This window comes from Triplophysa rosa, linkage group LG13, assembly GCF_024868665.1.
Source record: "Triplophysa rosa linkage group LG13, Trosa_1v2, whole genome shotgun sequence".
Classification (NCBI taxonomy): domain Eukaryota; kingdom Metazoa; phylum Chordata; class Actinopteri; order Cypriniformes; family Nemacheilidae; genus Triplophysa; species Triplophysa rosa.
The window spans coordinates 1812010-1838940 of record NC_079902.1 but is presented as its reverse complement, the minus strand read 5'-3'; the positions used below and the strand labels follow the sequence as shown (position 1 = coordinate 1838940).

The window sequence follows — 26931 nt, the reverse complement described above, 5'->3', positions numbered from 1 at the left end:
AGGACTTTTACTGAGGTGCTGTGAAACCAGAACAAGACTTTTTAACAAAGCCAAAGTGACTTTACAGAATGACAACTCAAATTAAATACATAAAATATTTATTTGTACAAAACGTTTATGTTGGTAAAAAGAATAAAATGCTACATATGAGTACAAGGAGAGACATAAATACAAAGGTGTTCTTGGTCCAATGACATACCATTAGTTCATAAGGCATTTGGTGTCCAATGTATATACAATGTACATTTTGATGTGTACGTTACAACGATTACTGTACAAACATCTTCAAACAAAAGGCATGTCCATAATAGTTTGCATAAATGAGTGATATGAGCACATATTGAACAGTTTGCAAATACAGCTTGGGTATTTTGTCAATACTACCGATGTACTAAATTACTGTAAAGGTGTAATAAAATAAAAAAGGTAATAAAGAGACTCTTTTACATGAGCATTAACTAACACGTTTCAGGGGAACGTTCACGTTTTATCTCTACTATACAAAAAAATACTTCACTATATAATCTTTTTCTGGCTTCTGTTTTAGGGCTCAGCGTAATAGCTTGTTGTTCGAATAGCACCAACTTCGATTTACTCAAATAAACCAAAGCACAGGATTTTATAAAAAAGTATGAAAAATAAAAGTTGTGGCGATACAAGATAGCAGTTCATCAACAATCATTTAAAGCCAAGCTCTACCCAGTAACAAACTCATTTAAAAAAAAAAAAGAGAAAAAAATATGAATCCCAAAATCCATTGATCTGAAGAAAGCATTTTCTGCATCTGAATTGCAACGTATCCTATGAATTAGCCTCCCCATTAGAAAAAAATCATATCAAACGCTGATAAACATATCACACATTAGCAATCCTCAAGGGAACAACACACATGTGAAGACATAGCAAGTGCTCATGCGTCTGCTTTGTGCAATGTGTCAAAACTAGACTTAATGAATAACAACGAACAAATTAAATAAGCCGGATAATAAAGATTTAAGTGCAAGCAAATGTGTACTGCAGGCTGACCCTAAAGTGAAGCTCATTAGCTGGATAGAAGACGATGTGATCATAACTTGTCAGGAAAAACAAATAAGTGGCATGCGGAGTGTATGGTACACCAGAGCACCATAATGCCAATTTGTGAAGAATACACTACACAAAATATTCCAGTCATGCTTTGGAAAGGTTTGCGGCAGTTGGTTCAAAATGTGAGAAAGGTAAGGCTTTTCTGCAGCTACAAAGGCAAAGCCCATCAAACTGTGAGTGCTGTCGTGATGTTCCTCGTCCTCTTAATACCGTTTTGTAATGTCTCTAGGCCTGGGAGGGTCTGATCCAGTCATAACCAGTTATGATCGGATGAGGAATAGCTGTGGTCCACCTCAGCGTGAGATGATCCCAGTCCATCTGACTCCAGAGTCCACACCATGCTTTCAACATCAATTTCAACGTCCTCTGCAATTACAAGCAAACAATCACCCCGTTAACCTTGTATTTCATTATTTTTACTTACTAAAATTCATAGTAATATTTTGAATTCATGTTCATGCTTTTGTCATTTCTAGTCACTTTTCGTTTTTAATTTCAAGTTAATAATTTTAGTGCCTCAACATAAACATCTTTTTTAAGTTTTAATATGTATATGTATACGTATTATTTATATTAAGGCCTAGGTTATATTTTAGTTGACTTCACTTAACCAAAATGCTTTTAGAACTATATTTAGAGCCTTTGCGTACAGCCAGTTTCGGTGGCTACCCAGGTACATTTGACCAAATCTGGTTTTCTTCGGTCTCAATGTTTAAGTGGTAAATAAGAGAGAAAATAAAAGAGAGGTGTGAATTCTAATGTTAATCATAATCTTGTATTCACGTTCAGATGCTCACCTCTGTCTGAGTCAGACCTCTCGGAGGACATGGCTGATCCAAGGCTGTCATTGCGCATCCTCTCTGTGTTGCCCTGGAGTTTCTCCAGCCTTATCCGCAGTTCTCTCTGCTCCCAGCGCAGACGATTCTTCAGCAACTCGGCACGCTCATCCTGTTGCTGCAGTTTCTGCAACAGCACGACAAAAGATCACCTGTTAAAATCTGTTCCTGCTCCATATCTTCTGCCTCTCACCACTTTCGCAGGTTGGTTTAAAAAAAAACTCAACCCCTTAACTGGCGCAGCCCTTTTTGAGCCTACACATGAAAACGCACTGTTGGCACTAAAATGGCTCGTGAATTCTTTGGAATACAGACCTACGGTTGGTCTCGTTTGAAGGAAGAGAATTAGCAGATTATTGCTGAAAAGTGAAATCACAAAAAAATTAAGTTATTTTGTTATGTTTATTGTAATAAAAAACTCAAAAAAGTTTGTTTTTCTTTTATAAAAAAAGACATTAAAAAAATTACAGATCAGCCACAAAATTTCATAAGTCCCAAGGGTCACCAAGTGTTGTTTGGGGTTTGGTCTTGATGCACCAAATTTTGAAGTGTCTGAGTGTTTTAGCTGATCTACCACCAAAATCCACTAGGGGGCCCCCATAGGCTTCCATTGGTTTTAACACTAAATCTGAAATTTGATCACGGATGCTTTTTTCACTTTTTTTACTTTTCCAATTACCAGACACAATGAAAAAAATAAAAAAGCACAGGAACATGTAAACAAAACAAGAAATTTGTATGAAACTATGTTTTTGATGCACACTCATTTATGAATCAATTACTCTTCCTACATAAATTATTCTATAAAACACTGATCAAATGTGTTTTCTAGAGTCTTAGACCTTTCCAACGATATAACGTTTGTCATGATAAGATAAGAATTCACATGCAAAGTATTGCAGTAAATGTAAGCGTTCCATGGGCAGTACTTTTTTATACACACTCTTGGCATTTATGAATCAATTACACTTCCTACATACTTTATTTGCTAAAACACCGATGAAAAATGTATTCTAGAGTCTCGGACCTTTCCAACAATATATAGTTTGTCACGATTAGATCAGAATTCCAACAAAAATATGGAAGCAAATGTGGGTGTCCCCACTGTCCCGTATACAAACAGACTTAGACCTTTCCAACGATATAAGGTTTGTCACAATAAGATAAGAATTCACATTAGGGCTGTCACGGTTATGAAATCTGGCTGGCGATTAATTGTCTAATAAATCATTGCGATTATGACGATTAATTGTCTGTTTTAGAGCTTTAACATTTAATTCGCATACATTTTTAATTAAGCTTTAAAACGACCACATTGTTCTGAATATAAGACTGTTTTTTTCTTGGAAATACATCGGAAAAAATTGGGTCATCATATATTTAAAGTTTAGGCATTTACCTGTCAATAATACAACCGCCAAATACTTGTAAATTAAGTAAATTGATCAGGAGTGAATTAAAGTCAAGAAATACTTCTAGTCTGTTTTTTCTCACTTGCAAGACTACAATACAATTTTACTTCTATGTTAATTACATTTCTATGTTAATTACATTTCTGTAGACTGGTTTTCACACTGAGATTATCTTAAATAATATTAAATTGTACAGCAGGTTATTTCTATGGTATATGCTTTAGTTTTTTTTTTAAGTGATAAAGTGTTACGGTAGTACATATTACAAGTATTACCATGCTTTAGTTACAATATACATACTAAAATATGCAATATGCAGATGCACTACAGCTCCCCCTAGTGTCTTCTACAGAGATGTGCAATAATTGCGATGATCTGAAACCATCGCAATGAGGTCAAACAATCGCGATGAGACGATTATTTAATAATTGTGACAGCCATAATTCACATGTCAAATCTTGAAGTAAATCAGCTGTCCCGTATACGGGACGGCACCAATACCATTCTTGAGGGTAACTTCATTGGCACACCAAAACACTGAAACCGGCTCTACTACATTTGAACTGAAGCTAATATTTGTATAGACATTGTAAATGTTGACTCCTGTGGATTCTGCTATGGGCAATCTCAGTTTACTTTTGCAATTTTCAGAGTAACATACACATAATGCAATAATTATTAGACTTGAATATAAAGCAGATTTCACATTTGTCCAGGCCAAGATAAACTGGATGAATAATAAAGTTCCCAATATGGCTTCGTTATATATCGAATATTAGATATTATTGAGACAATTGTGCTGAACATTTACAAAATAATGTGAATATTTATAATTGGAGAAAATTATTGGACCAATTATTTCACTCTCCCTTCACATTTCACCCGCAGTGCAAAACGTAACTCATTATTATAAAAATGGTGACAGATGTGAATTTCTTTTTAAATTTAACAAAACCTTTTGAATATTATTTAAATCACGTCTTTTCAACAGGAGCAAAAGAAAATGACCTTTTTTAATTAATTCCACAGCAAAAGCAAAAACATTAAGATATGTAGATGGTTTCAGCGGCATCAACATAAACAAACGTTATGTGGCCCAAACTTAACTTCCGGTAGACCTCCGCAAAGAATCAATAACTGTCGAGAAGTTTTAATTTAATTGAAAACAATTAATATCCAATAAACATTCATATTAATATAAAATAAATTGTTATATAACCGAACACAGAGTGGAAGTTAACTTCGATGAAACTGTCTATAATGAGTATCAGAAAAATGCACAATTTGCTTAATCACAATTGTATTTATCAGCTGTAGCACCCTGTTTTTTTTTTTTGCCACGTTGTAGTCTTATTCAAACAATGTTATTTGTATAAAGTCACACCAATTAAGGGAGATTACTTTATTACAGTATATATGAATCATAAAGTTTAAATTCAAAACATGTATATTCAAAAAGCTCATGTTTGGTTTGTGGTGCACGAGTAAGCTGCTCACCTTGATGTGCACCTGTGCTTGTCTGAGCAGGTTAAGGGTTGTGTTCCTCGCTGAATCAGAGGACAGAGGAACCTGCTGCTTCAGCTGATCCAGACAATTCCTCAGCTGAGCTCTCCTGCAACCACAAACACGGCCACATTGACATCATGTATGTACTGTATACAGACAAAACCACAAAAACATGTTTCACTTCTTAAAAAAGTACCTGTGTTTCTCCAATTCGTTGTGAACGGACCTGAAACCGAAGCAAACATTGTTATTTTTGTACTACCGTTACGAAGAATAATCCTCAATATGTAGATACTACTATGCAATGGCGTTACAAAAGAGAATAGCACTGTACAAAAGCTTGTAACGTGTCCACAAACTCACCTGTTGTTGCCGGGTGAATGACCCTTTGATTTCTGCTTCTTTCTCTTATCCGATTCTCCTTTACTGTAAAATGGAAGCACTGAAGCATAACCGTGCTCGGCCTCTGAAAGAAATATAGCACACAGTACGAATCATCAATAACCCAGCCCACTTCCTTTTCTGTGGCATGTTTATAAACAAGCTTAAAAGAAACAAAATATGTTTAAACAGGCAACAAATAGTTGTCTCTTTCTTCGTAAAAAAATAAACAAACACACGTTGCCAGCACAACACGGTTTGCATCCACTGTCTGTCAGTGACAAAGATCACATCAGCTGTATGAGAGCGCCTTTTGGTTTTGGCGCCATCGATTTGTTTGCAAGAATATTTGAAAAGGGGCGTCGCGTAGTAACGAACCTTGTAAACTCGTTCAGTTATAAAGTTGATACATTGTAACTACATGAGAATAACGGCCAGCGCTGCTACATTTTCAAATCTGTGACGATTTCGCGCCTTTGTGTACAACACAGAACTGAAATGTAGGTCACCGGACCAAACACAACAATATCAACAACAAGATCCATTTCACTTCTGCACCAAAACACAACGGATCTCTGCAACGAAGATATCCCACTCAACACGTCTATGAGAAAATGGTATGCGCAAACATTGAACACTGTGAAAAACATACACGCAAACAGGAGATTGTTGTGAGCGGGCTCGGTCAATGCAAACGAAACAAGAAAGGAACAGCCCGTGTAATACCTCTTTCTCTCCTTTCCAAATATTCAGCTGCTTGCAGGAGCACTTGAATGTTACATGTATTTACCTCCATTTTAACACACAATATTGTTTAAAAAGCGCCAACAGAAAGCGACTATGATCTGATTTGAAGTGAAGAGATCAGTTCAGCTGCTCCAGCTCGCCACGTCATACGCGTCAGTGTCATCACGCCCTCCACATAGGGAGCGCGGCCGCTCCCAAAACAACACATGCTTTTAGACCATATGTGACATTAGCCCCGAGCTAAACACTCTTAATATAAAAATGAGGAAAACGTAATCTTAATATGAGTGTAAGAATCTATTTACACCCCTGTAAAGTAGATTTAAACGGTTGAACTTGAGGGATCATTGAGAAACGCTGAAATCCTGCGGGCTTTTATTTTGTGACAGTTCAAAGCCTGTAGTGATAATACAAGTTAACATAATAAACTGATTTAATAATAGAAATCCAACAATGACAAAAAAAAGTTATGATAATATTTATTTATTTTAAAACAAAAATTCCTGAACAAAGATAAGGCAAACAGACATTAAAAAAGCATTATGCGTAAAAGGCGAAAAGAAAAAATTATTTTTCGAAAAAAAAACTTTCAATTAAAAATCAATAAAGTAAGCTACAGCTGTAAAACGTAATATTTGTATTATATAAATAGTTTTATTTTCTATAAAAAAAGATTTGACCGGAAGTGTCTGTATGTTATGGAATAGAGAGTTTATTTCTTTATCTTAAAAGTTGATTAAGAGAATTTAGAAGATCTAAATATCATTAATAAAAAATGTTTTATTTATGTTATATATATATTGTTATTTTTATTTTTTGGGGGGGGTGCATACTCTGGTTCACACTCCAACACAGTTGGTGGCGATAATGCACCTTTACGTTGGTGCTATCCGCCATAAAACCGAAAAAAGAAGAAGTGTCTGTATGACGTCAGTTTGTTATGCGCACCAGCTGATCATCAGCCAGAGCCTCCAGACAACACGATTTATGCGCACCGACAGACGCAACCTTCACCAGGATATCCAAAAAAAACATCGCTTTGGTTTTATGTGGAGTGAAATCTGTCGCGAAAGCAGCATGTTTATTAAATGCGACAACGGCGCGCGTGTTCGCGCGAGGTGTTAAGCGCAGTAGTGAGGGCCAAACACACACGCTGGCCTGCTGAGGATCTGTGTGTGTGTGCTGTTATTTTGACGTTCAGCCTCCACATTATTATATAAGACGATGGAAGTGGACTGTGGACAGCACACGTCGTGTCCTGTCGTAGAGTGTTAAACCTCTGCAGGAGACAAACATTGTATCGTAATACTGGACATTCGATGCGAAGCGAAGTAGCTAGATCACAACAGCGATAAAATGTGGTGGAAACTCTTCTTCTTGCTTCTGTATTTTTTCATGTTGTTTATTCTGTCTCGACTTTTCGAGGCCGTCGTCTGGTATGAAACGGGACTTTTCGCCACCCAGCTGGTGGATCCAGTAACTCTGAGTTTTAAGAAACTTAAAACCATCTTGGAGTGTCGTGGATTGGGATACTCCGGCCTGGCAGAAAAGAGAGATGTCAGGGAACTGATGGAAAATTCGGGTAAATCTCTCAAAATCTGCCTGTTGTAGTGTGAAAACGGTGTGATAGCTCTTACAGCGTTTACTTTGCAGGAGAACTGATGCAGGGGGAGCTGTACTCCGCTCTGAAGAATGAGAAAGAGCAGGTGGCATCTGACTCCAGCACCTCTTTCAGTGGAGAAATGCACTTTTATGAATTAGTGGAGGACACTAAGGATGGTATCTGGTTAGTTCAGGTTAGTATTAACCGTTTTCCTTTTCATACAAGTTCTGAAACTTAAACGATTATTTACGAATTTAACTGAAATGAATAACAATTTCTAATGTTTGTTTTAAATTCATTTAGGTTTTCACCTCATTTGCTATTATTTGATTGTATTGTAGAATCAATTAATGTTACATTGATCATCCGCCACCCTGTTCTAGATATCAGTATGGGTGTTGGCCATTAAAAAAAGTTTACTCTCAGGTCTTACAAAAGGATTTGGTCTTGATGAGACAAATGATTCAAAGCCATTAATAATAGTAATTATTTTACACAGCAAATATGAATGATGGTTTTGTATGCATATTTGTGTATGACATATTTCCTGTATATCAGGTTATAGCTCAAGACAGAAATCCACTGTTGAGCACTGCCAACTGGAGCAAAATGGTACAGAAAGTTTCCCAGTTTGGCATTCGAACAGGCACTTTCAACTGTTCAAGTGACTCAAGGTGAGAACACACGCAAAACCTGAGTATAAAACAACCTGATAAATACAGCAAGGTGATTGGAATGCACGTTTGTTTTCAGGTTTATTTCATATGTTTGTAAAGTATGTTTTGATTATGAATATTAAACGGGTGTTCTGCTTCGATGAGGTGAAATAACCTTGCCGTGTTATATCAAAACGAATCTTCATCCAGAAGTTCAAGACGTTACACGCATTGAAGTCATTGAATGCATTTTTAATATTTGTTTTGAACACGCATGCAAAAACTTGTCTCTTCATGAACCCCTTTGCATGTCTTTGTTAGGTATTGCCGTAAACGGGGCTGGATGAAGTCCACTCTAATCATGTCTGTCCCACAGACCTATGCATCCAAAGGGAAGGTCATGTTAAAGGAGTATGATGGCAGACGCATCGAAACCGAGCACATTTTTAAATGGATGACTGCGCACGTCGCTTCGCGCATCAAAACCATCCGTTTCTCTCAGCAACTAATGGATGACTGGTACCAGATGGAAAAGCAGCCAGTAAAAATGTTCTTGTTTGCCAAATTGGTTCAGCCTCCAGCCTTCTTCTCAGCTCTCAGCATCAAATTCACAGGTCGTATCGAGTTTATCTTCGTCGACGTGCGCAACTGGGACAATGACACCTGCCTAGAGGAGATCGGGGTGCGGCGAATGCCCTCGTACATCCTCAAAACACCAGAGGGTATCTACAGATACGGCAATAGCACTGGAGAGTTCATTTCCCTGCACGCCATGGACACATTTCTCCGCTCTGTGCAGCCTGAGGTCAATGACTTGTTCGTTTTAAGTTTGGTCACCGTCAATCTGATGGCGTGGATGGACCTTTTCATTACGCAGGGAGCCACCATAAAACGCTTTGTAGTTTTGATCAGCACGCTAGGGACTTACAATTCTTTACTTATCATTTCCTGGCTACCCATCCTTGGTTTCCTACAGCTTCCTTACCTGGATAGCTTCTACGAGTACAGCCTGAAACTGCTGCGCTTCGCAGACACCACTACTGTTGCCTCGTGGGTCCGTGCCGACTGGACCTTCTACTCTTCTCATCCAGCTCTTTTTCTCAGCACTTATCTAGCCCATGGACTTCTCATCGACTATTTTGAGAAGAAAAGAAGATGTACCAACGAAGACCAAAATGCAAACAACCTAGAATGGTTGTCCAGTCTCTGGGATTGGTACACCAGCTATTTGGTGCATCCCATTGCCTCCTTCCAGAACTTTGAGTCCGACTGGGACGAGGATCCCAGTTTCCTTTTAGAAAGGTTGGCTTTTCCAGATCTCTGGCTTCGCCCACTCGTGCCAATAGACTACATCAAGAACCTACCCACCTGGAAGTTCAAACTCACACAGCCTGGGGAATCAAACCAAGTGGACCATAATAACCAAAAGAAACATGAATCGAACCCAAATGACGTCTCCAGCTTTGAACGGGAATCACGTTCCTATGGCTCAGAAGTTCTTGACACTCGTGACAGCTGTTCGGCTGCCAAAGAAGAGTCATGGTCTGGTGAAGAGGAACAGGACAACGACTGGTCTCATTGGCCCTGTGGCATGCTCCGTTGCACCGAGTGTGTCGTATGCCTTGAGAACTTTGAAACTGGTTGCCTTGTGATGGGCCTACCCTGTGGTCATGTGTTTCACCAGCAGTGCATTGTGGTCTGGCTAGTTGGCGGGCGGCACTGTTGTCCTGTGTGCCGGTGGCCATCCTACAAGAAAAGACCTGTGACGCACCTTCATCCGACTGAACAGCTTGAACCAGAATAGCCCGTGTCGTTGTTTCCTGCACTTACTTAAAAACTACAAAAAACTACAAACTTGATGTGTTCATCCTTAGTCTTTAGATTCAAAACATTGGCTCCTCGTTTTTTTTTTGTGTTGTAATTTGCACACTTATTAGCGTATAAGAGCAAATGTATTATTTCCAATATTGTTGGATATATTTTTGATGGGGAAAGATGTGACTTGGATCATATGCCTTGTACTTAGGAAAAAAGAAAATATTAAAGGCTAAAATATGCAAATAATGAAGTATTGAATGGTAAATTCAATGCATATGATTGAATATGCTCTGTTGTAGCACTCATCGTACATCCCAAAGACAACGTAAAAAATCCATATGTATCTGAGAATTACATCTTGTATGTGTTCAGTGTCTCTTCGATATATAAATGTGATTAATCTTTCTAAAATTGAGAGGGCGAAGTCATTGGGGTTTTAAAAACATCAATGGATCTTTATAAAAAAGGATAAACCCAGTGGGCATTTGAATCAGATTTTAAAGAGCAGTTGTAGCTTTAAATAATACTACCCTGTGTACTGTGTCTACGATGACATGCAGTTTTCAATGACTCCATCTGGAGTTATTTTCTTGTTGGAGCATGTAGTTTTATTACCTCCGAAAAGCATTTTCGTTTACTTAACACTACCGAACCCTTTACCCCTTCTGCTGGGTGTCTAAATGTGATTTGGAAATACAGATCTGTAATGACATTTAATTTAATAAAGTCAACTTGTTCATCCATGTTACATGTGTATGCGTTCAGTTTGATCACATTTAGTGCCTAATGTCACCATATTTATGGACTTCATTTAACTGCGGTGCTGCAATTCATATTTTTTGTATCAGCACACAACATGCAAAATTCAGGATTTTTTTTAATCGCACACTGTAATAAGGCTTCAAAACTGTGACACCTGAGACATGTCTTAAAATGAGAGACTCCTCCTTGGACTTAAACAACCCAAAACACTAGCAACTGCAAAACTTAGGAAAAAACAAAATAAAGTTATCTGGTCATCAAAATAATGACAAGAAATAAAAAGAAACTTTTATGAAAGCTTCTTTATTTTTACGTTAGTAAAAAGTATGATCATCGTGGTATTTTATTAATGAAACTTTTTAAGTACGTAAATGAGCGTAAACGAGTGTTTTCTACGAAACTTGAATATGGATATTTCTTGGCCGTGAACACGTGACCTCGCGTATGGATGCCCGCTGCGCATGCGCGTCTCTCACTCACTACGTGCTGGAGCTAATCTACAGTGTGCTGCTGGGGCAAAACTGCAGTTGAGGTTGATCACTTTTATAATGTTTTGCTGAAACCTGTCGTACATTTCTGTTCTTAAATTCAGCACTTAGAGGCAGAAGTGGAAAGCATGTTGCGCGTCTGTTGGAAAGGAGCACGTGCAGCAGCGCGGGTGAGTTTTATTATATTAGCATGTTGAGAACGGTCATTCAGTGACCCACAGACAGGCCCGCCGCATTTGACATTTATTTTTTTAACTACGCATTGAAACATATTTATTTGCACTATGTATTAAAGTAACTATTAATCATATTCAATTATTACCAAACGAGTTGATGAATGCCTTTGATTGAATGTGCTATTTACCACAACGTAAGTGACACACCGGTGTGGAATGCTACTTTACGTTAACGTCGTAACGTGCGTTCGAAAGGGGCGTTGCCGGTGCGATAGACAGACACTCGGAACCAATACAATTTCAAGTTTACGTGAGTGATACATATGCGCACCAATAGAAACGCAACGTTTACAACAGCGTAAATGTGGGCGGGTTGTGCATGATACAGTTTTTGTGTCATCCGGATCAGAATGCTAACCAGGAGCTGTCGGCAAATCTGTTAAATGCTATTGCTTCACATTTAACTGCGTTTCACTAAAATCCTGCCTGCGTTAAGTAATATGTAATTTAAATCATTCTGTTTTTACGCTTTCTGCAAGTGTTTATTTGGTTTGTCTAATAGAAGGACGTGACCTTGTCCGTAAAAAGTTCAGTAAAGTTTCCCACACAAACACAGGCTTTCATTTTCACTGCTGTGCTGCTGTGATGTTTTTTACTCTCATGAATAATTCACTACATGTAACACAGACACGTAACACAGCTACATTACTGTTGGCCTTAAGTGATACTTCACCCAAAAATGAAAATTCGAGTTGTTCCAAATGTGTATGAATTTCTTTGTTCTGATGAACACAGAGAAAGATATTTGGAAGAATGCTTATAACCAAACAGATATCAACTCCCATAGTAGGAAAAATTACTTTATCATTTTTTTTGTTTCGTTGAACACAAAAGACATTTTGAAGAATGTAGGACAGCAAACAGTTCTGGGGCACTTTTGACTACCATTGTATTTTTACTACTATGGGAGTAAATGGGGGTTGAGATCGGTTTGGTTATAAGCATTATTTTAAATATCTTTCTCCGTGTTCATCAGAACAAAGAAATGTATACACATTTGGAACAACTCGAAGGTGAGTAAATGATGACAGAATTTTCATTTTTAGGTGAAGTATCCCTTTAAGGTATCAAAAACTCACTGTTCCTTCCTTGTTTCTTTTAACGCTAACTGAATTAGAAAATGTTTTGATGTATGATTCTGAATTATTATATTGTTTGATAAATCCACAAATTTATTTTTCATTTGCAAGACGTACAACAGAAATTCTCCTTTCACTTACCGTTTTTTGTATTATAAATATTAACTGTAAAAAAATAGTAATAACTGTGGTCATTGTTAAGAAAGCTGTCGTTTTAATTAAAATTTGTTTGTTTTTCTGCATTTGATGTTTGGTGAATATTTTTATTGACTCTCTGCAGCAATGTGTGTGTGCGAAAGTGACGGGGCAACCGTTGCAGCACTGTCGCCGATACACCACAGCTGGAGAGTCTGGGTATGAAAAACAGCTACTGATGTTTTAAATGTTATTATGACACCACACTCTTGAATACTTGATTCTGATTGGTCAGTGGTCACAATCCGAGGTATGTTATTCCCAGATAACAACCTCTAAACTGATAATACACTCCCCATCCGGTTACTGCCGAGTACAGTACTTTGTTGTGTACTGTAACATTAATGTGCCAACATTAATGTGTTACAGATTACCTAAAATAACATGATTAGTGACCAATAATTTACTTGTGTGTTAAGTAGCCGTGTAATAATAATGATTATAATAATATGACATGGTTTGCACACAACATATCCGGTTAGAAAGTAAGGGATAATGTACATCCAGCTGATTGTTATGGCTACATAATCCCATTCAGGGTGATACAAGACTTGTCCTGATCTCCCTCGGTATTTATTTTGCGATAGCAACTGGCTGGATGTACATTATCCCTTACTTTCTACCCTGATATGTTGTGTGCAAACCATATTGAATTACTATATAACGTTTACACCGTGAAAACACGTTAATTAAGAGTTCTTTGTTTCGCAGATCTACTGCTGGGAAAATAGTGGCCGCTAGTCTTCTGACAGTGGGTGGAGGTGTCAGTGGGACGATCCTTTATGCCAAATGGGACCCTAAATTTCGAGCAAATGTAGAGAAGAGCATTCCCTACTCTGATCAGTTGTTTGAGATGGCACTCGGCCCTCCCCCTCCTCCACTTGTCCCATTACAAAAGAAACCGGTAAGTGATGATGTCATTGTTTTGGGGAACTTATGTATTCTGACTAATCTTGTTGCCATAGTTTTGTATCACCGGTGATACACGATGTCCACCCGTCTATCGATTACATCACTTGTCCACCGCGGCACTGGCCCCCACCCTCATTTTAAATTTTTGTAGTAATAGTTAAAGACCAAACTACAGTTGTGCTTCGGAACGTGGCTGCTGCATTCGGCGTAAGCAGAACAAGTGTAAAGATCAGCAGCAGGAGTCAGATATTATTCGTCATCATGTGAGGAGAGTGAAGTCCTGACTGACAAGATGATGGCGGAGGCTTTTCTGTCAAAGAACATGTAGAATATGTAAGCAGGAAGCACTGTCATCATGTGACAAATTAAGTTTTCATTTTATGTTTGTTCTAATTTTCAAAAGCCGGTGATATGCCATTGATTTCACATAAACGTTTTTAATTTCGTATTCCTTTCTTATTCGTTTCTTATTTATTTATTTATTTAAAATAAACATTTTTCGTTCGTATTCCTTTCTTATTTGTTTCTTATTTATTTAAAATAAAGTTTTTTGTTTCGTATTCCTTTCTTATTTATTTATTTAAAATAAACATTTTTCGTTCGTATTCCTTTCTTATTTGTTTCTTATTTATTTAACATAAACATTTTTCATTTCGTATTCCTTTCTTATTCGTTTCTTTATTTATTTATTTAAAATAAACATTTTTCGTTCGTATTCCTTTCTTATTTGTTTCTTATTTATTTAAAATAAAGTTTTTCGTTTCGTATTCCTTTCTTATTTATTTATTTAAAATAAACATTTTTCGTTCGTATTCCTTTCTTATTTGTTTCTTATTTATTTAACATAAACGTTTTTCAGTTCGTATTCCTTTCTTATTTGTTTCTTATTTATTTAACATAAACGTTTTTCATTTCGTATTCCTTACTTATTAGTTTCTTATTTATTTATTTAAAATAAATGTTTTTCGTTCGTATTCCTTCTTATTTGTTTCTTATTTATTTAACATAAACGTTTAGTTTCGTATTGTTTTCTTATTCGTTTCTTATTTATTTATTTAACATAAACATTTTTTGTTTCGTATTTATTTATTTGTTGCACAATGTGTGCCATGATTACTCATTTTGTTAATATAGGCAACTACCAAAATATTTTTACACGCAATATAAGGGAAGGAATACACATTTGTTCTCTTTTAGCAGAGAATGGTTTTTATTTTCCTTATCATTGCATAAATTGAATTGCGACAACAAAATATCTAACGTAGATGTTTTTTTTATTTTTGCTTGTTATTTATTTTTTGCTTGATGTGTGCTGTGATTATTATTTGTTTAGTTAGGTCTGTGTTTAATATAAGCAGATGTCATTGTACTTTTTTGTAGTTTTGACTGTTTTTATTAAGAAAGATAATTTAACCCACCATTGATTCAAGCAATTGCCTTTCCTGAAGTGCCGCTAATTCAAAACTGACAGTAAAATGCGTCATGTGCACGGCTGCATCTTCGACCACCTCACAGCAAACCCCCTACCCCTGGTGTCACCTGTCCTACCGGTGTTTTTACACGTCTATTAACCGGTGGGAAAATTTAATCACCGCCACATCCCTAATGCATAATCCTAATAATTCAGCTAAAGAATGGCTTCTGTTCTCACCTTTTGTCACATAGAAAATTAAAAATGTTTTGTCTTTTATAGGCAAAGTTGGAACCTTTGCAAATATCCTCACTGTCAGAAGCCTCTAAGGAGTCCAAGCAACCCAAAGCTAAAGCAAAGAAGTCTGATCCAGCCCCTCTGGCCGCTGTAGAGGAAGCACCAGCGCCACCTGCCCCAAAGACGTTTGAGGGTGAGCGACACTGTGCTGTAACATGTTTAGATGCTTTTAACACGCATTAAACCTGTAACAGCATTACATTCATCTCTGATGTTGTGTGAACATTTATAAAATCAGAATCACAAGCAGCATAGGAAGGCTGTGGTGGTCCTGAACAATAGCCTGACACACACACGAAGTGCGATTTGTTGAAAAAGATAAGTCCATAAAGAGACCTAAAATTCTGTGTTTTAAACACAGATGGCGAAAGAAAACGTAGAGGAAACGTAATTTAAAAAAAATATTTACATAAAGAGGCCACTTGAGCGAAGATCCAGATGTTTTCTGATCACATAAACACACACACACACACAAGCTGAATGTCTATCTCACACCGAACCTAAAAATACGAAACATGAAAGGTTCACACATGGGTCTGGTTTTGATCTTCGCAGAGATTGTCAGTGTGCTCTGTATTTCTCATGTAAGTTTTAATGTTGTTGCAGAAGCCTCTGCCGAGGCAGCTCATATTATTTCAGCTCTCAGTGAGGTGCCCTCTGTGCCCGCGCCGGGTACGAGTGATGAAACCGCACCTGAGCCCCCCGTGCCAGCCTCCCCTGCAGGTCAGCACTGGAGCACTCACACGGCCTATAACACCTGATCTGGCATCAGTGTTTGCCTGTAAAGCCTCCATCAAATCTGCACGTGCTTGACCATCACAATCTCATCGTTTTACCTGCACAAGCACTTTCTGTCTGTGTTCTTTGTATGGATGCTTGTGTGTCCGTTTGGTTTTTCTTTCTCAAGGTTTTACTAACCCAACGTCCGGTATCTGATACTCTTTCCCAAGAACCTACACGTGCCTTTCCTCATTTGTAATGGGACCGTATATGTTTGTGACTGTGCTCTTTTTGTTCTTGTTTGTGTTCAGTGTCCTCTGGGACAAAGCAAAAACATCTCCTGTTTGTGGAGTGAATGAAAGTCTGTGCCAGACATGCTACAACTTTATGTACTTCACATTGTGTGTGTATGCGTGTATCAGGATCCCTAGGATTTGAACCTGTAGTTGAGCCTGGTACAAAGGCTGGGCAATATATCCTAAAATCTGGAAAAATGATAGGTATATCGTCCATTCCTGTGTGTAGCTACAGGAAACCATGAGTGAGAATGTGTCATCTCAGACTGTGTCATCTTGTGTGTTTGTTGCAGAAGAGTGTAAAGAATGCTCTCATCCTGAGCCTGTGCTGAAGGAGAGATCGGCAGATGAAGTGACCGCTCGACTCGCTCAACAGGATAAAGCTGAGCATGACGCTCTGATGGGTGAGCACAGCACACGTATAAGAACATCACATGATTTTACACTCGTGACTTCAGCAGTTCTTGTCATCAGTTGGCTTTTTCATTTCCTACAGTAATGAGGTTCACGAATACAGGTGCTGGTCATATAATTAGAATATCATCAAAAAGTTGATTTATTTCACTAATTCCATTCAGAAAGTGAAACTTGTATATTATATTCATTCATTACACACAGACTGATATATTTCAAATGTTTATTTCTTTTAATTTGATGATTATAACTGACAGCTAATGAAAATCCCAAATTCAGTATCTCAGAAAATTAGAATATTACTTAAGACCAATACAAAGAAAGGATTTTTAGAAATCTTGGCCAACTGAAAAGTATGAACATAAAAAGTATGAGCATGTACAGCACTCAATACTTAGTTGGGGCTCCTTTTGCCTGAATTACTGCAGCAATGCGGTGTGGCATGGAGTCGATCAGTCTGTGGCACTGCTCGGGTGTTATGAGAGCCCAGGTTGCTCTGAGAGTGGCCTTCAGCTCTTCTGCATTGTTGGGTCTGGCATGTCGCATCTTCCTCTTCACAATACCCCATAGATTTTCTATGGGGGGTTAAGGTCAGGCAAGTTTACTGGCCAATTAAGAACAGGGATACCATGGTCTTTAAACCAGGTACTGGTAGCTTTGGCACTGTGTGCAGGTGCCAAGTCCTGTTGGAAAATGAAATCTACATCTCCATAAAGTTGGTCAGCAGCAGGAAGCATGAAGTGCTCTAAAACTTCCTGGTATACGGCTGCGTTGACCTTGGACCTCAGAAAACACAGTGGACCAACACCAGCAGATGACAAGGCACCCCAAACCATCACTGACTGTGGAAACTTTACACTGGACCTCAAGCAACGTGGATTCTGTGCCTCTCCTCTCTTCCTCCAGACTCTGGGACCCTGATTTCCAAAGGAAATGCAAAATTTACTTTCATCAGAGAACATAACTTTGGACCACTCAGCAGCAGTCCAGTCCTTTTTGTCTTTAGCCCAGGCGAGACGCTTCTGATGCTTCCTGCTGCTGACCAACTTTATGGAGATGCAGATTTCATTTTCCAACAGGACTTGGCACCTGCACACAGTGCCAAAGCTACCAGTACCTGGTTTAAAGACCATGGTATCCCTGTTCTTAATTGGCCAGCAAACTCGCCTGACCTTAACCCCATAGAAAATCTATGGGGTATTGTGAAGAGGAAGATGCGATATGGCAGACCCAACAATGCAGAAGAGCTGAAGGGCACTCTCAGAGCAACCTGGGCTCTCATAACACCTGAGCAGTGCCACAGACTGATCGACTCCATGCCACGCCGCATTGCTGCAGTAATTCAGGCAAAAGGAGCCCCAACTAAGTATTGAGTGCTGTACATGCTCATACTTTTCATGTTCATACTTTTCAGTTGGCCAAGATTTCTAAAAATCCTTTCTTTGTATTGGTCTTAAGTAATATTCTAATTTTCTGATACTGAATTTGGGATTTTCATTAGTTGTCAGTTATAATCATCAAATTAAAAGAAAAAAACATTTGAAATATATCAGTCTGTGTGTAATGAATGAATATAATATACAAGTTTCACTTTTTGAATGGAATTAGTGAAATAAATCAACTTTTTGATGATATTCTAATGACCAGCACCTGTATAACTGATAGACAGAATAACTGACACCAGTAGACAATAGTTGCCATTTCATTTGATTTTATTCACCTGCTTAATTCAAACAGGTTCAGGTTAGGTTGTGTTATGTGATGATTCTTTGGGTTATGTTTTTACTCTTCTCAGCTTTGACTGCTGGACTAGAGGAAACACTGGGCAGCACAGCTAAAGTTACCCTACAGTCCATCGGAGCCCAGGAGGTTGCGCTAACCGCCATTGCAGCACACACAAACAAAATCAAAGAGGCCATGGACTCACAGGTACACAGACACATAACTAGTGATGTAACTTCACTGTGAGCCTGTTGAAAATCGGTTATAATATGTGACGATTCAAGCCGGTTGATGTTATTTGAATTGCAGTACATGTGTTGAACAGCAGGGGCCGCTGTGTTTACTGCAAACTTGGTAAATGTGGATATGCTGACATTTCTTAATGTAAAAAACATCCAAGAAAAGCACAGACAAAGTGTTTATTTGTTTATTTTAAAGAGACTTTTGTATTATTCATGTTTTATTTGATTTGGAATTTGTTTTAAAATTGCAGTTTAGTTTTGTTATTTGACATTTAAGATAATTTTATTTTACAAAGAAATGTGCAGCATTTGAGAAATAATAAAAGAGCAGTTCATTTCTATTTCGTCTCAACTCGTTTTGTAAAAATGAATCGAATTGTGAGCTAAGTGAATTGTTACCAGTATTGGGTGTAACTAGTTACTAAGTAATTAGTTACTGTAATTTAATTACTTTTCCTTGAAAAAGTAAAGTAAGGGATTACTCTTATTTTTTCTGTAATTTAATTAGTTACTTTTGATGTAATTAAACTAAATAGTTTGTGTAATATATGTGTGTGCATTGTGCAATAGTGGAATTGACATCAAAATTCAAAGTCTAACTTTAAAATCTGTGCTTTAATGTATAATTCTCACATTTGTAATACTTTGGTCAGTTAATAAGAGTACTTTACGTTGTTTAATATTATTGATTTGAATGAAATAAAAGAGCCGTTTCATGCCTATCCTTGAATCACTTAACTAATCAAGGTTGATATAGGATATAGAAAGTAATTAGTAATAAGTAACTAAATACTTTTTGGATAGAGTAATTTGTACAGTAATCTAATTACACTGTTGAATATGTAATTAGTAACTAGTAATTAATTACTTTTTCAGAGTAACTTACCCAACACTGATTGTTACATCCCTACACATAACACATCTTGGATCATCCGGCCAGGGTGAAGAGGTTTAAGTGCTTGAACTTGATGTTCTGTTGTAGTGATTATTAGTGCCCTTATCTCACGTCAATGTTGTTATTTTCCGCAAATTATTGATTCCCCCTACAGGTATCAAAGCTTTTATCAAGTTATTTTCTGCTGTTCATGTGTAGTTGTGTTTTCAGACTCCTCCAGATAAGAAGTCATCTCAGTGGAGAGAACTGAACGAGGCTATGAGCGAGAGGACCCGAGCTGTGGACGAGGCTGGAGAAGCCCTGCTTAAAGCCAAGTGAGACCAACACTTTTGATACAACTGACAATATTTGTTTGTTGCCTTAAAACCAAAAGGAAACAGGGTTTCCCTGCAAAAGGGCTGCATTTGTTACAAATGAGCTAATAAAATATTTCAAGTCAATATTTCACATCTAATGAGGTAAGTATGCTGTAAAAGCAGGTAGTTGTTGATTGGCGGGCTGCCAATTGACTAGCCCTGACCTAAACCCTATGGGGTGGTTTCCCAGACAGCACAGGGATTATGTTCAGTCAGGACTAGGCCTTGGTTAAATTATGCTTTACAAAAAATATGAGACAAAACAATGGCACTGATGTATTTTAAAGCCCCAGTGATTTTATTAAAAATATGTCAGCCTTAAGGACGTCAATAAACTGATATGCTCCTATGCATCGACAAAATTTGCTTTTAGAAGATATAAGCGTTTTAAACTGATAGTCTGGCACGTGTACTCAAAAAAATCTAGAAATTCCATGACATCACGCGACACTTCAGCCTCTCATCCAAGTTCTCGTCCAATCAAATCCGAGCTGCAGAAGCGGCCACTTGTTTGCACATTTATTTTGTCCTACATGGTGAATGACGCATAGTGCACTAGATGGGAGATAGGGGATGATCCAGACAGCGTAACCATTAACATTAACGTCTTCATTTAGCATTACTGTCACGCGAGCGGTTGCACACGAGTGTCCTCCAGAGACACGATTGCACAGAGCTGATCATATCCATCGACGACGTGCAAATCTGGTGGGAAAACAAAACATATCTGACCCGTTTCAAGTCTACACAGAATATTGAATGTCAAGGCTCTATGGATGAGATCGGACAATCGCAGCCTTGATATCACTGGTATCACTGATCTTTCTAATAGATTTTCACACCACTGTGGCTATCACGCTGTTACATGCAGCTTTGCCAGGCTGTGCCGTAAACGAAACGCCATTGGTAATTTTCAAAAGGGTTGGGGCCACTCGATATGTCTCTCTGCATTTTTCAGTTGAAGTTACGTCAACACATCAAATAATGCTGCGCGTTTCAAGGCATTTCAGTGGGCCTTTAAGTTATGTCAGTGCAAGTTGTTTTCAGTTTAGGCAGTGCTAAGATTTATTTTAGTCTAGGACTAGTCTTAGGCCCCGTACAGAAAACCAGCCCTTTAATAACATACCTCAAATAAACTATTCCACTTTAAAAATAGCTCCCCGAGTGATAATATTCCGACTACACACGAACTACATACAGGTCCTACTACAAACTGTATTGACGATGTGTTTTACATGTTATGTTTCAGAGAAGAGCTTGAGAAACTTCGTAGCGTGATCAACTACGCTAAAGGATCCAAGATCCATGCCGCGAGACCACAGATACTGGCAGCAGAGGAGAATTTACACAACATGATCGTTGATCTGGACGCTGTTGTAACCAAAGTAAGTGTATTGATCTAACCACAGTAATGTGCTGGTACATGTGAAACAATCTATATCACGTTTGTTAATGTTGTGTTGGTTTCACGGTATATCACAGTTTTTCCTCCTGACTTGACCTTTACATGAATCATAATGCTTGAAACCGCTTTAGAATGTAAGCCATTTTCATTGAGCCTATCAGTTGTCGAATATATAAATAAAACAAATATTTAGTTGTGCTTATTAGTGATGTGCTGGTGTGGAAATCTTCTCACTGATTCTTCTAACAAAAAGGATTATTTTAGGGATGTAACGATATACCATGAGCCGTTGAAAATCGATTGTAATATGTGACGATTCAAGCCGGTTGATGTTATTTGAATCGCAGTACATGTTTTGAACAGCAGGGGCCGCTGTGTTTACTGCAAACTTGGAAAACGTGGATATGCTGATATTTCTTAAATGTAAAAAACATCCAAGAAAAGAACAGACAAAGTGTTTATTAGTTTATTTTAAAGAGACTTTTGTATTATTCATTTTTTATTTGATTTCAGTTTTGTTATTTGACAAAAAATGTGCAGCGTTTTAGAAAAAATAATAAAAGGGCAGGTGTTCATTTCTAATTTGTCTCAACTCATTTTGTAAAAAATCAGGAGATCAGTATGGTGAATCGCATCACATCGTGAGCTGAGTGAATCGTTACATCCCTAAACATTATTTGTTACATACAAAACAAAACGGATGACATGATATACACGCTTTGTTACACAATTAAGCAATAATCAAACCCCACCCCTAACCCGTCCCTAAACCTGACTGTCACTGGCTTGAAAGCAAATTGTCCTAAAATGTACGAATGAGATCGTCTGTATTCATACGAATTGGCCTCCTCGTAAAATAATTCTGAATTGCTGTGAGATTGTGTTGGTTGTGCAGCCACTCCTGCCGGTATGTCGTTTTCTTTTATTCCACCAGTGTGTAACAGAGAATTATCCCACTGAGACCAGCAGAGGCTCTACACGCTGTACATGACACGTGTGTGTGTGTGTGTGTGTGTGTGTGTGTGTGTGTGTGTGTGTCTGCAGGTCCAGAATGCGCAGACGGAAGCAACGATCGTCTCTCAGTACAGTGAGCTGGTGAATGAAGCCAAAGTTCAGTTTCAGAAAGAGCTCGCCAGCATCACACCTGAGATCCAGGCCAACTGGAAGGGACTCAGTAAGATCTCACATGGTTTATGAATACATTGTGTTTTAATCCGAACCTTAAGAATGAATCATTTCATCTAATACAAAAAACGAAATAATTCCTCCATGAATTGGACTGATCTTTTCAAAGCTCAATAATGTATTGAAACGACAAAGTAGCAAAAACATTTTTAACTTTGTGATTGGAATTTCTGAAAACAAAGTTGGATAAACACTTGGCTGAAGGTTATCTTATGTACTTACTAACTAGCATAAAGAAAACTCTTGAATATCTTTCAGCGGGGAAGCTGAGCGCAGACGATCTGAACGCTCTGATCGCTCACGCTCACCGGCGCATCGATCAGTTGAACCGTGAGCTGGCTGAGCAGCGTGTGAGGGAGCAGATCCACATCGAGACGGCTCTGGAGCAGCAGAAGCTGGAGAATAAGAAAGCCGTGGAGAGAGCCGTGATTTCTGCTCTGGAGCACAGCCATGAGGACATGAGACTGGAGCAGGAGAAGAAGGTGTGGGCTTTATCACCATACTTTTTAGGACATTTTTAAGTGACATTTACTCACACCGCAGATACTAATGCTGTGTGTGTGTGTGTGTGTGTGTGTGTGTGTGTGTGTGTGTGTGTGTGTGTGTGGTGCAGATGGAGGAAGTGCGTGAGGTGATGGAGGCTGAGATGAGAACCCAGCTGCGGCGTCAGGCTGCTGCGCACACAGATCACCTGCGTGACGTGCTGAAGGTGCAGGAGCAGGAGCTGCGTGAGGAGGCCCTAGAGGTACCAACGCTCACATCTGCTCTTCATTTCACATTTCACAGTAGTTAGCTGGAATATTGAGCCTAAATTCCTAAATATTTCAAAGCTGACCCAGTTTACCCATGTAAATCCGACACGTCTCAGACCACGGCAGAAACAAACATGGCGGCGCCCGCTTATAGCTCGACTAGCGCGATCATTATAAAAGTGTTTAAACCACAACACACATTCACATGTACATATCTGACAATCGGAATGTCAGGTATTTCATGACATAGTTAACAGTTTGTGAATTATTTTGAGTAAAAAGGAAAAATGATGTAAAAGCAATGCATCAGTCATACAGCTGCTGTGGCTCTGCAGTGTGTCTCATGTCACATGCAGTGCCGCGTCGCCATGGAAATGTTAAAGTGATAGGCTACCTTCTTAACGGTCGCCTTGGAAAAGCTAGTCAAACACTGAAACGGGTGTCAGGTGTAGCCAAGCTTCAGGAATATGGTTTCACAGCCAAAAGGCAGAAAAAGTGAAAAGCACTCTGGAGACAAATACAAACAAAATTTTTGGTCTTTAGTGGTGCTTTTATTTTGTTCTTTTTTTCTGTTAATTATTAAGAGTTTCAGAAAACATTGTTTGGTCTTATAAGATAAATAAAAAATGCACTGAAAAGTTATAGGTGTTTGATTATTTGTCTAGGTAGGCTAAGTATCATTTTTTCATAGATTAAAAAAGCTTTTAAAATATGCAAACTGGCAATACTATGTAAAGTGGTTCAAAACATCTCCCTTTGAAATGCTATTGGTTTCGACTATTTAGATAAAGTTTCGGTTAAAGGAATATGACTTGGCCTGAAAAAAAATCAGTCAGAAGAATTTGTTTCACTTTAATCCATGAATATATTAGTAACTAGGGAATGGGATGTAACGATTTACTATGAGCCGGTTGAAAATTGATTGTAATATGTGACGATTCAAGCGGGTTGATGTTATTTGAATCGCAGTACATGTTTTGAACAGCAGGGGCCGCTGTGTTTACTGCAAACTTGGAAAACGTGGTTATGCTGATATTTCTTAAATGTAAAAAACATCCAAGAAAAGCACAGACAAAGTCTTAGTTTTTTTATTTTAAAGAGACTTTTGTATTTTTTATTTGATTTCAGCTTTGTTATTTGACAAAAAATATATTTTTATTTGGAATTTGTTTTAAAATTGCAGTTTAGGTTTGTTGTTTGACATAAAAGATATTTTTATTTTACAAAGAAATGTGCAGCATTTGAGAAATAATAAAAGGGCAGTTGTTCATTTCTAATTTGTCTCAATTTGTAAAAATGAATCGTATCGTGAGAGATCAGTATCGCGAATCTCATCGCGAGCTGAGTGAATCGTTACATCCCTATTGGTAACAAATACATTCCCTGACAGTTTGTGTGTCACATCCATAACGCTGGAGTTGGCCAAATACTTTTTATTTAAAAAAAATGTGGTAGTTTTTTGTATACTTGCATTAACTAGACTTTAATTTTGTGAATTTAAAGAATCTGAATTTAAGTTTGATACAACATGATCAAATAAAACATAAAATATTCACATAGTACACCACAAATTCAAATATTACCCCCTTATGAAAGTGTAATGTTTTGGTCTTTTTAACCTACGTAGAAAACATAACTGTCGTTTTGTATCTGATGACCTAATTTGGATGTAAGTGTAGTGCAGCAGTGGCTTTAGAACTCATTTTCTAAGATGTTTTACAGTGAAACTGTAATTTGTGTGTAGATCCTGAACAGTAAGGTGATGGAGCAGGAAACTCGTTACCGTAGACTGACTCAAGAGCAACTGGACACTTTCACTCTGGACATGAACTCAGCTTACGCCCGGCTGAAGGGCATCGAAGAGGCCATAGACAGTACGTCTGAATTCACTTCAGCTCTGCCAGTAATCACGTTCTGAGGAAGCCATTCGATTTTCCCGATTTTCAGTGTTCTTCAGTTTGAAGTATTTTTATTTCAGATTGAAATTCAAGCATTTGTTTTTGTTTCAAGGTCACGTCATTGCCGAGCAAGAGGCCCGTAAAGCTCACCATCTGTGGCTGTCTGTGGAGGCTCTGAACTACACCCTCAGGTCGGCAGGTGCCGATTCCCCCACCGAGCCTCTAGATGGCGCTGTCTGTGCCATTAAAGAGCGCTGCGCAGAAAACGAGTTTGCTCAGGCTTTGGCCGGCGCCATTCCAGACGAGTCTCTCAGCCGAGGGATCTACAGCGAAGCTTCCCTCCGAGCGCGCTTCTACGACATCCGCCGGCTCGCGCGACGCGTGGCGCTTATCGACGAAACCCGCAACAGCCTTTACCAGTACTTCCTGTCCTATCTGCAAGCCGTCCTTTTGTTTGAGAGAGAACAGGAGGCTCCTCCTACTAAGCTAAGGCCCGAGGACCTCCACACGTTCAAGCTGCTCGCCTACGCGACCTATAGCATCGAGCGCGGCGACCTGGAACTCGCCGCAAAGTTCGTCAATCAACTCCGAGGCGAGTCGCGGCGTGTGGCGCAGGACTGGCTTAAAGAAGCCCGGCTCACTCTAGAAACAAAGCAGGTGATCAGCCTGCTATCAGCGTACGCCAACGCCACGGGGCTGGGCACCACGCAGGCCCCTTAGCCACACCCACTCTGCTGAGAGTATGTAAATTAGGAGGAGTGTTACGTGTTAACGGAACCTGATGCTCCTCTGGTTAATTTATAAGTATGTTGCGTGCTAGCCAATTTGTTTTCTTATTTGTCCAAAGCACTTTTGCAGGAAAGCTCTGCGCTCAAAACGTACGTGGCCTACCATCCAGAAGAACCAGTGAGAGTACCAGGTGTGCATTTAGCGGGTAGAAGGGTCTTTGGGTCAGTGTGACATTAGCCTGTCTCAGATTTCACATGTAACGCTTCAGTTTCAAAGTTCTAACTGGTTCTTTATTTAGCAGACTGTTGAGAATTATCAATCTTTCTCTCAGTGTTGAATATCAATAAATCATGGTTGTTGACAAGAATGGTATTTCTTATTTTGGTTTATTTTTCATCATAATTTAACGTGTATCTATTAATGATTTTAATTCGTTTTTATGGCTAAAATGTGATGATGTTTCTCATTTAAAACCACACCTGGATTTGGCTAGTTTGCTTCAGCAGGTCAATGCCTTTAAATGAAGATGTAATAGACTTCAACTGATATTACCCCTGACATTTATTTTGCATTGTGCCTTGTTAGGACACAGTGTCATTTCACAGATAAAGTTGTGTGTTGTAGGTGGCTGTTAGGTGTTTTTATTCCACTGCAGTATAAAGTGTTTATCTAAAGTCAAATCAGTCAATGCACTGTCACTGAAAACGCATCATATCACTCTTCCTGTGCAGAAAGTTCATGTCAGCTCAACTTTGTCTCATCTTTAGCTGTCGTCGCTTGTTGATAAATGACTTCTGGTTTCAGCAAATCACTGTATGATCTGTAAAAAGCCTTTGGGATGCAAATTAAAAATGATTTTCTAGCACATTTGATATTTTATTTCCTCTTGAAT

At 38.4% G+C, this 26931-nt stretch overlaps 3 protein-coding genes across 4 annotated transcripts; 2 read left to right on the top strand and 1 right to left on the bottom strand.

Annotated features, from left to right (window-relative positions):
- Positions 1-109: 109 nt before the first annotated feature.
- On the bottom strand, positions 110-6284 carry mxd3 (MAX dimerization protein 3). Its single transcript, XM_057349561.1, has 6 exons — positions 5948-6284; positions 5204-5306; positions 5037-5066; positions 4832-4946; positions 1884-2049; positions 110-1452 (listed from the first exon to the last, which is right to left on the bottom strand). The coding sequence occupies exons 1-6, from the start codon at positions 6015-6017 to the stop codon at positions 1337-1339; spliced, it is 600 nt and encodes a 199-aa protein (XP_057205544.1). The 5' UTR covers positions 6018-6284; the 3' UTR covers positions 110-1336.
- Positions 6285-6884: 600 nt separating this feature from the next.
- rnf103 (ring finger protein 103) lies at positions 6885-10784 on the top strand. The gene is made up of 4 exons (XM_057349398.1): positions 6885-7550; positions 7622-7764; positions 8130-8245; positions 8549-10784. The coding sequence occupies exons 1-4, from the start codon at positions 7325-7327 to the stop codon at positions 10029-10031; spliced, it is 1968 nt and encodes a 655-aa protein (XP_057205381.1). The 5' UTR covers positions 6885-7324; the 3' UTR covers positions 10032-10784.
- A 498-nt stretch (positions 10785-11282) lies between these two features.
- On the top strand, positions 11283-26901 carry immt (inner membrane protein, mitochondrial (mitofilin)). 2 transcript variants are annotated; one of them, XM_057349927.1, is made up of 14 exons: positions 11283-11465; positions 12891-12964; positions 13517-13709; positions 15411-15558; positions 16032-16148; positions 16735-16845; positions 18651-18784; positions 19925-20028; positions 21320-21455; positions 22520-22649; positions 22919-23142; positions 23274-23405; positions 25157-25286; positions 25423-26901. In XM_057349927.1, the coding sequence occupies exons 1-14, from the start codon at positions 11424-11426 to the stop codon at positions 26028-26030; spliced, it is 2283 nt and encodes a 760-aa protein (XP_057205910.1). In that variant the 5' UTR covers positions 11283-11423; the 3' UTR covers positions 26031-26901. The 2 variants fall into 2 exon arrangements, with proteins under 2 accessions (XP_057205910.1, XP_057205911.1); XM_057349928.1 differs by lacking the exon at positions 16032-16148.
- The last annotated feature ends 30 nt before the right edge of the window (positions 26902-26931 follow it).

Bases quoted from the DNA above. Each gene is read 5' to 3' on its own strand.
- mxd3 (XM_057349561.1), bottom strand. From the start codon at position 6,017: ATGGAGGTAAATACATGTAACATTCAAGTGCTCCTGCAAGCAGCTGAA. The intron at 2,050-4,831 runs GTGAGCAGCTTA...GTGCTGTTGCAG, and splicing joins AAGCACAGGTGCACATCAAG to AAACTGCAGCAACAGGATGA. The intron at 1,453-1,883 runs GTGAGCATCTGA...TTGTAATTGCAG, and splicing joins GAGGTCTGACTCAGACAGAG to AGGACGTTGAAATTGATGTT.
- rnf103 (XM_057349398.1), top strand. From the start codon at position 7,325: ATGTGGTGGAAACTCTTCTTCTTGCTTCTGTATTTTTTCATGTTGTTT. The intron at 7,765-8,129 runs GTTAGTATTAAC...CCTGTATATCAG, and splicing joins ATGGTATCTGGTTAGTTCAG to GTTATAGCTCAAGACAGAAA. The intron at 8,246-8,548 runs GTGAGAACACAC...TGTCTTTGTTAG, and splicing joins AACTGTTCAAGTGACTCAAG to GTATTGCCGTAAACGGGGCT.
- immt (XM_057349927.1), top strand. From the start codon at position 11,424: ATGTTGCGCGTCTGTTGGAAAGGAGCACGTGCAGCAGCGCGG. The intron at 15,559-16,031 runs GTGAGCGACACT...ATGTTGTTGCAG, and splicing joins TGCCCCAAAGACGTTTGAGG to AAGCCTCTGCCGAGGCAGCT. The intron at 16,846-18,650 runs GTGAGCACAGCA...TACTCTTCTCAG, and splicing joins TGAGCATGACGCTCTGATGG to CTTTGACTGCTGGACTAGAG.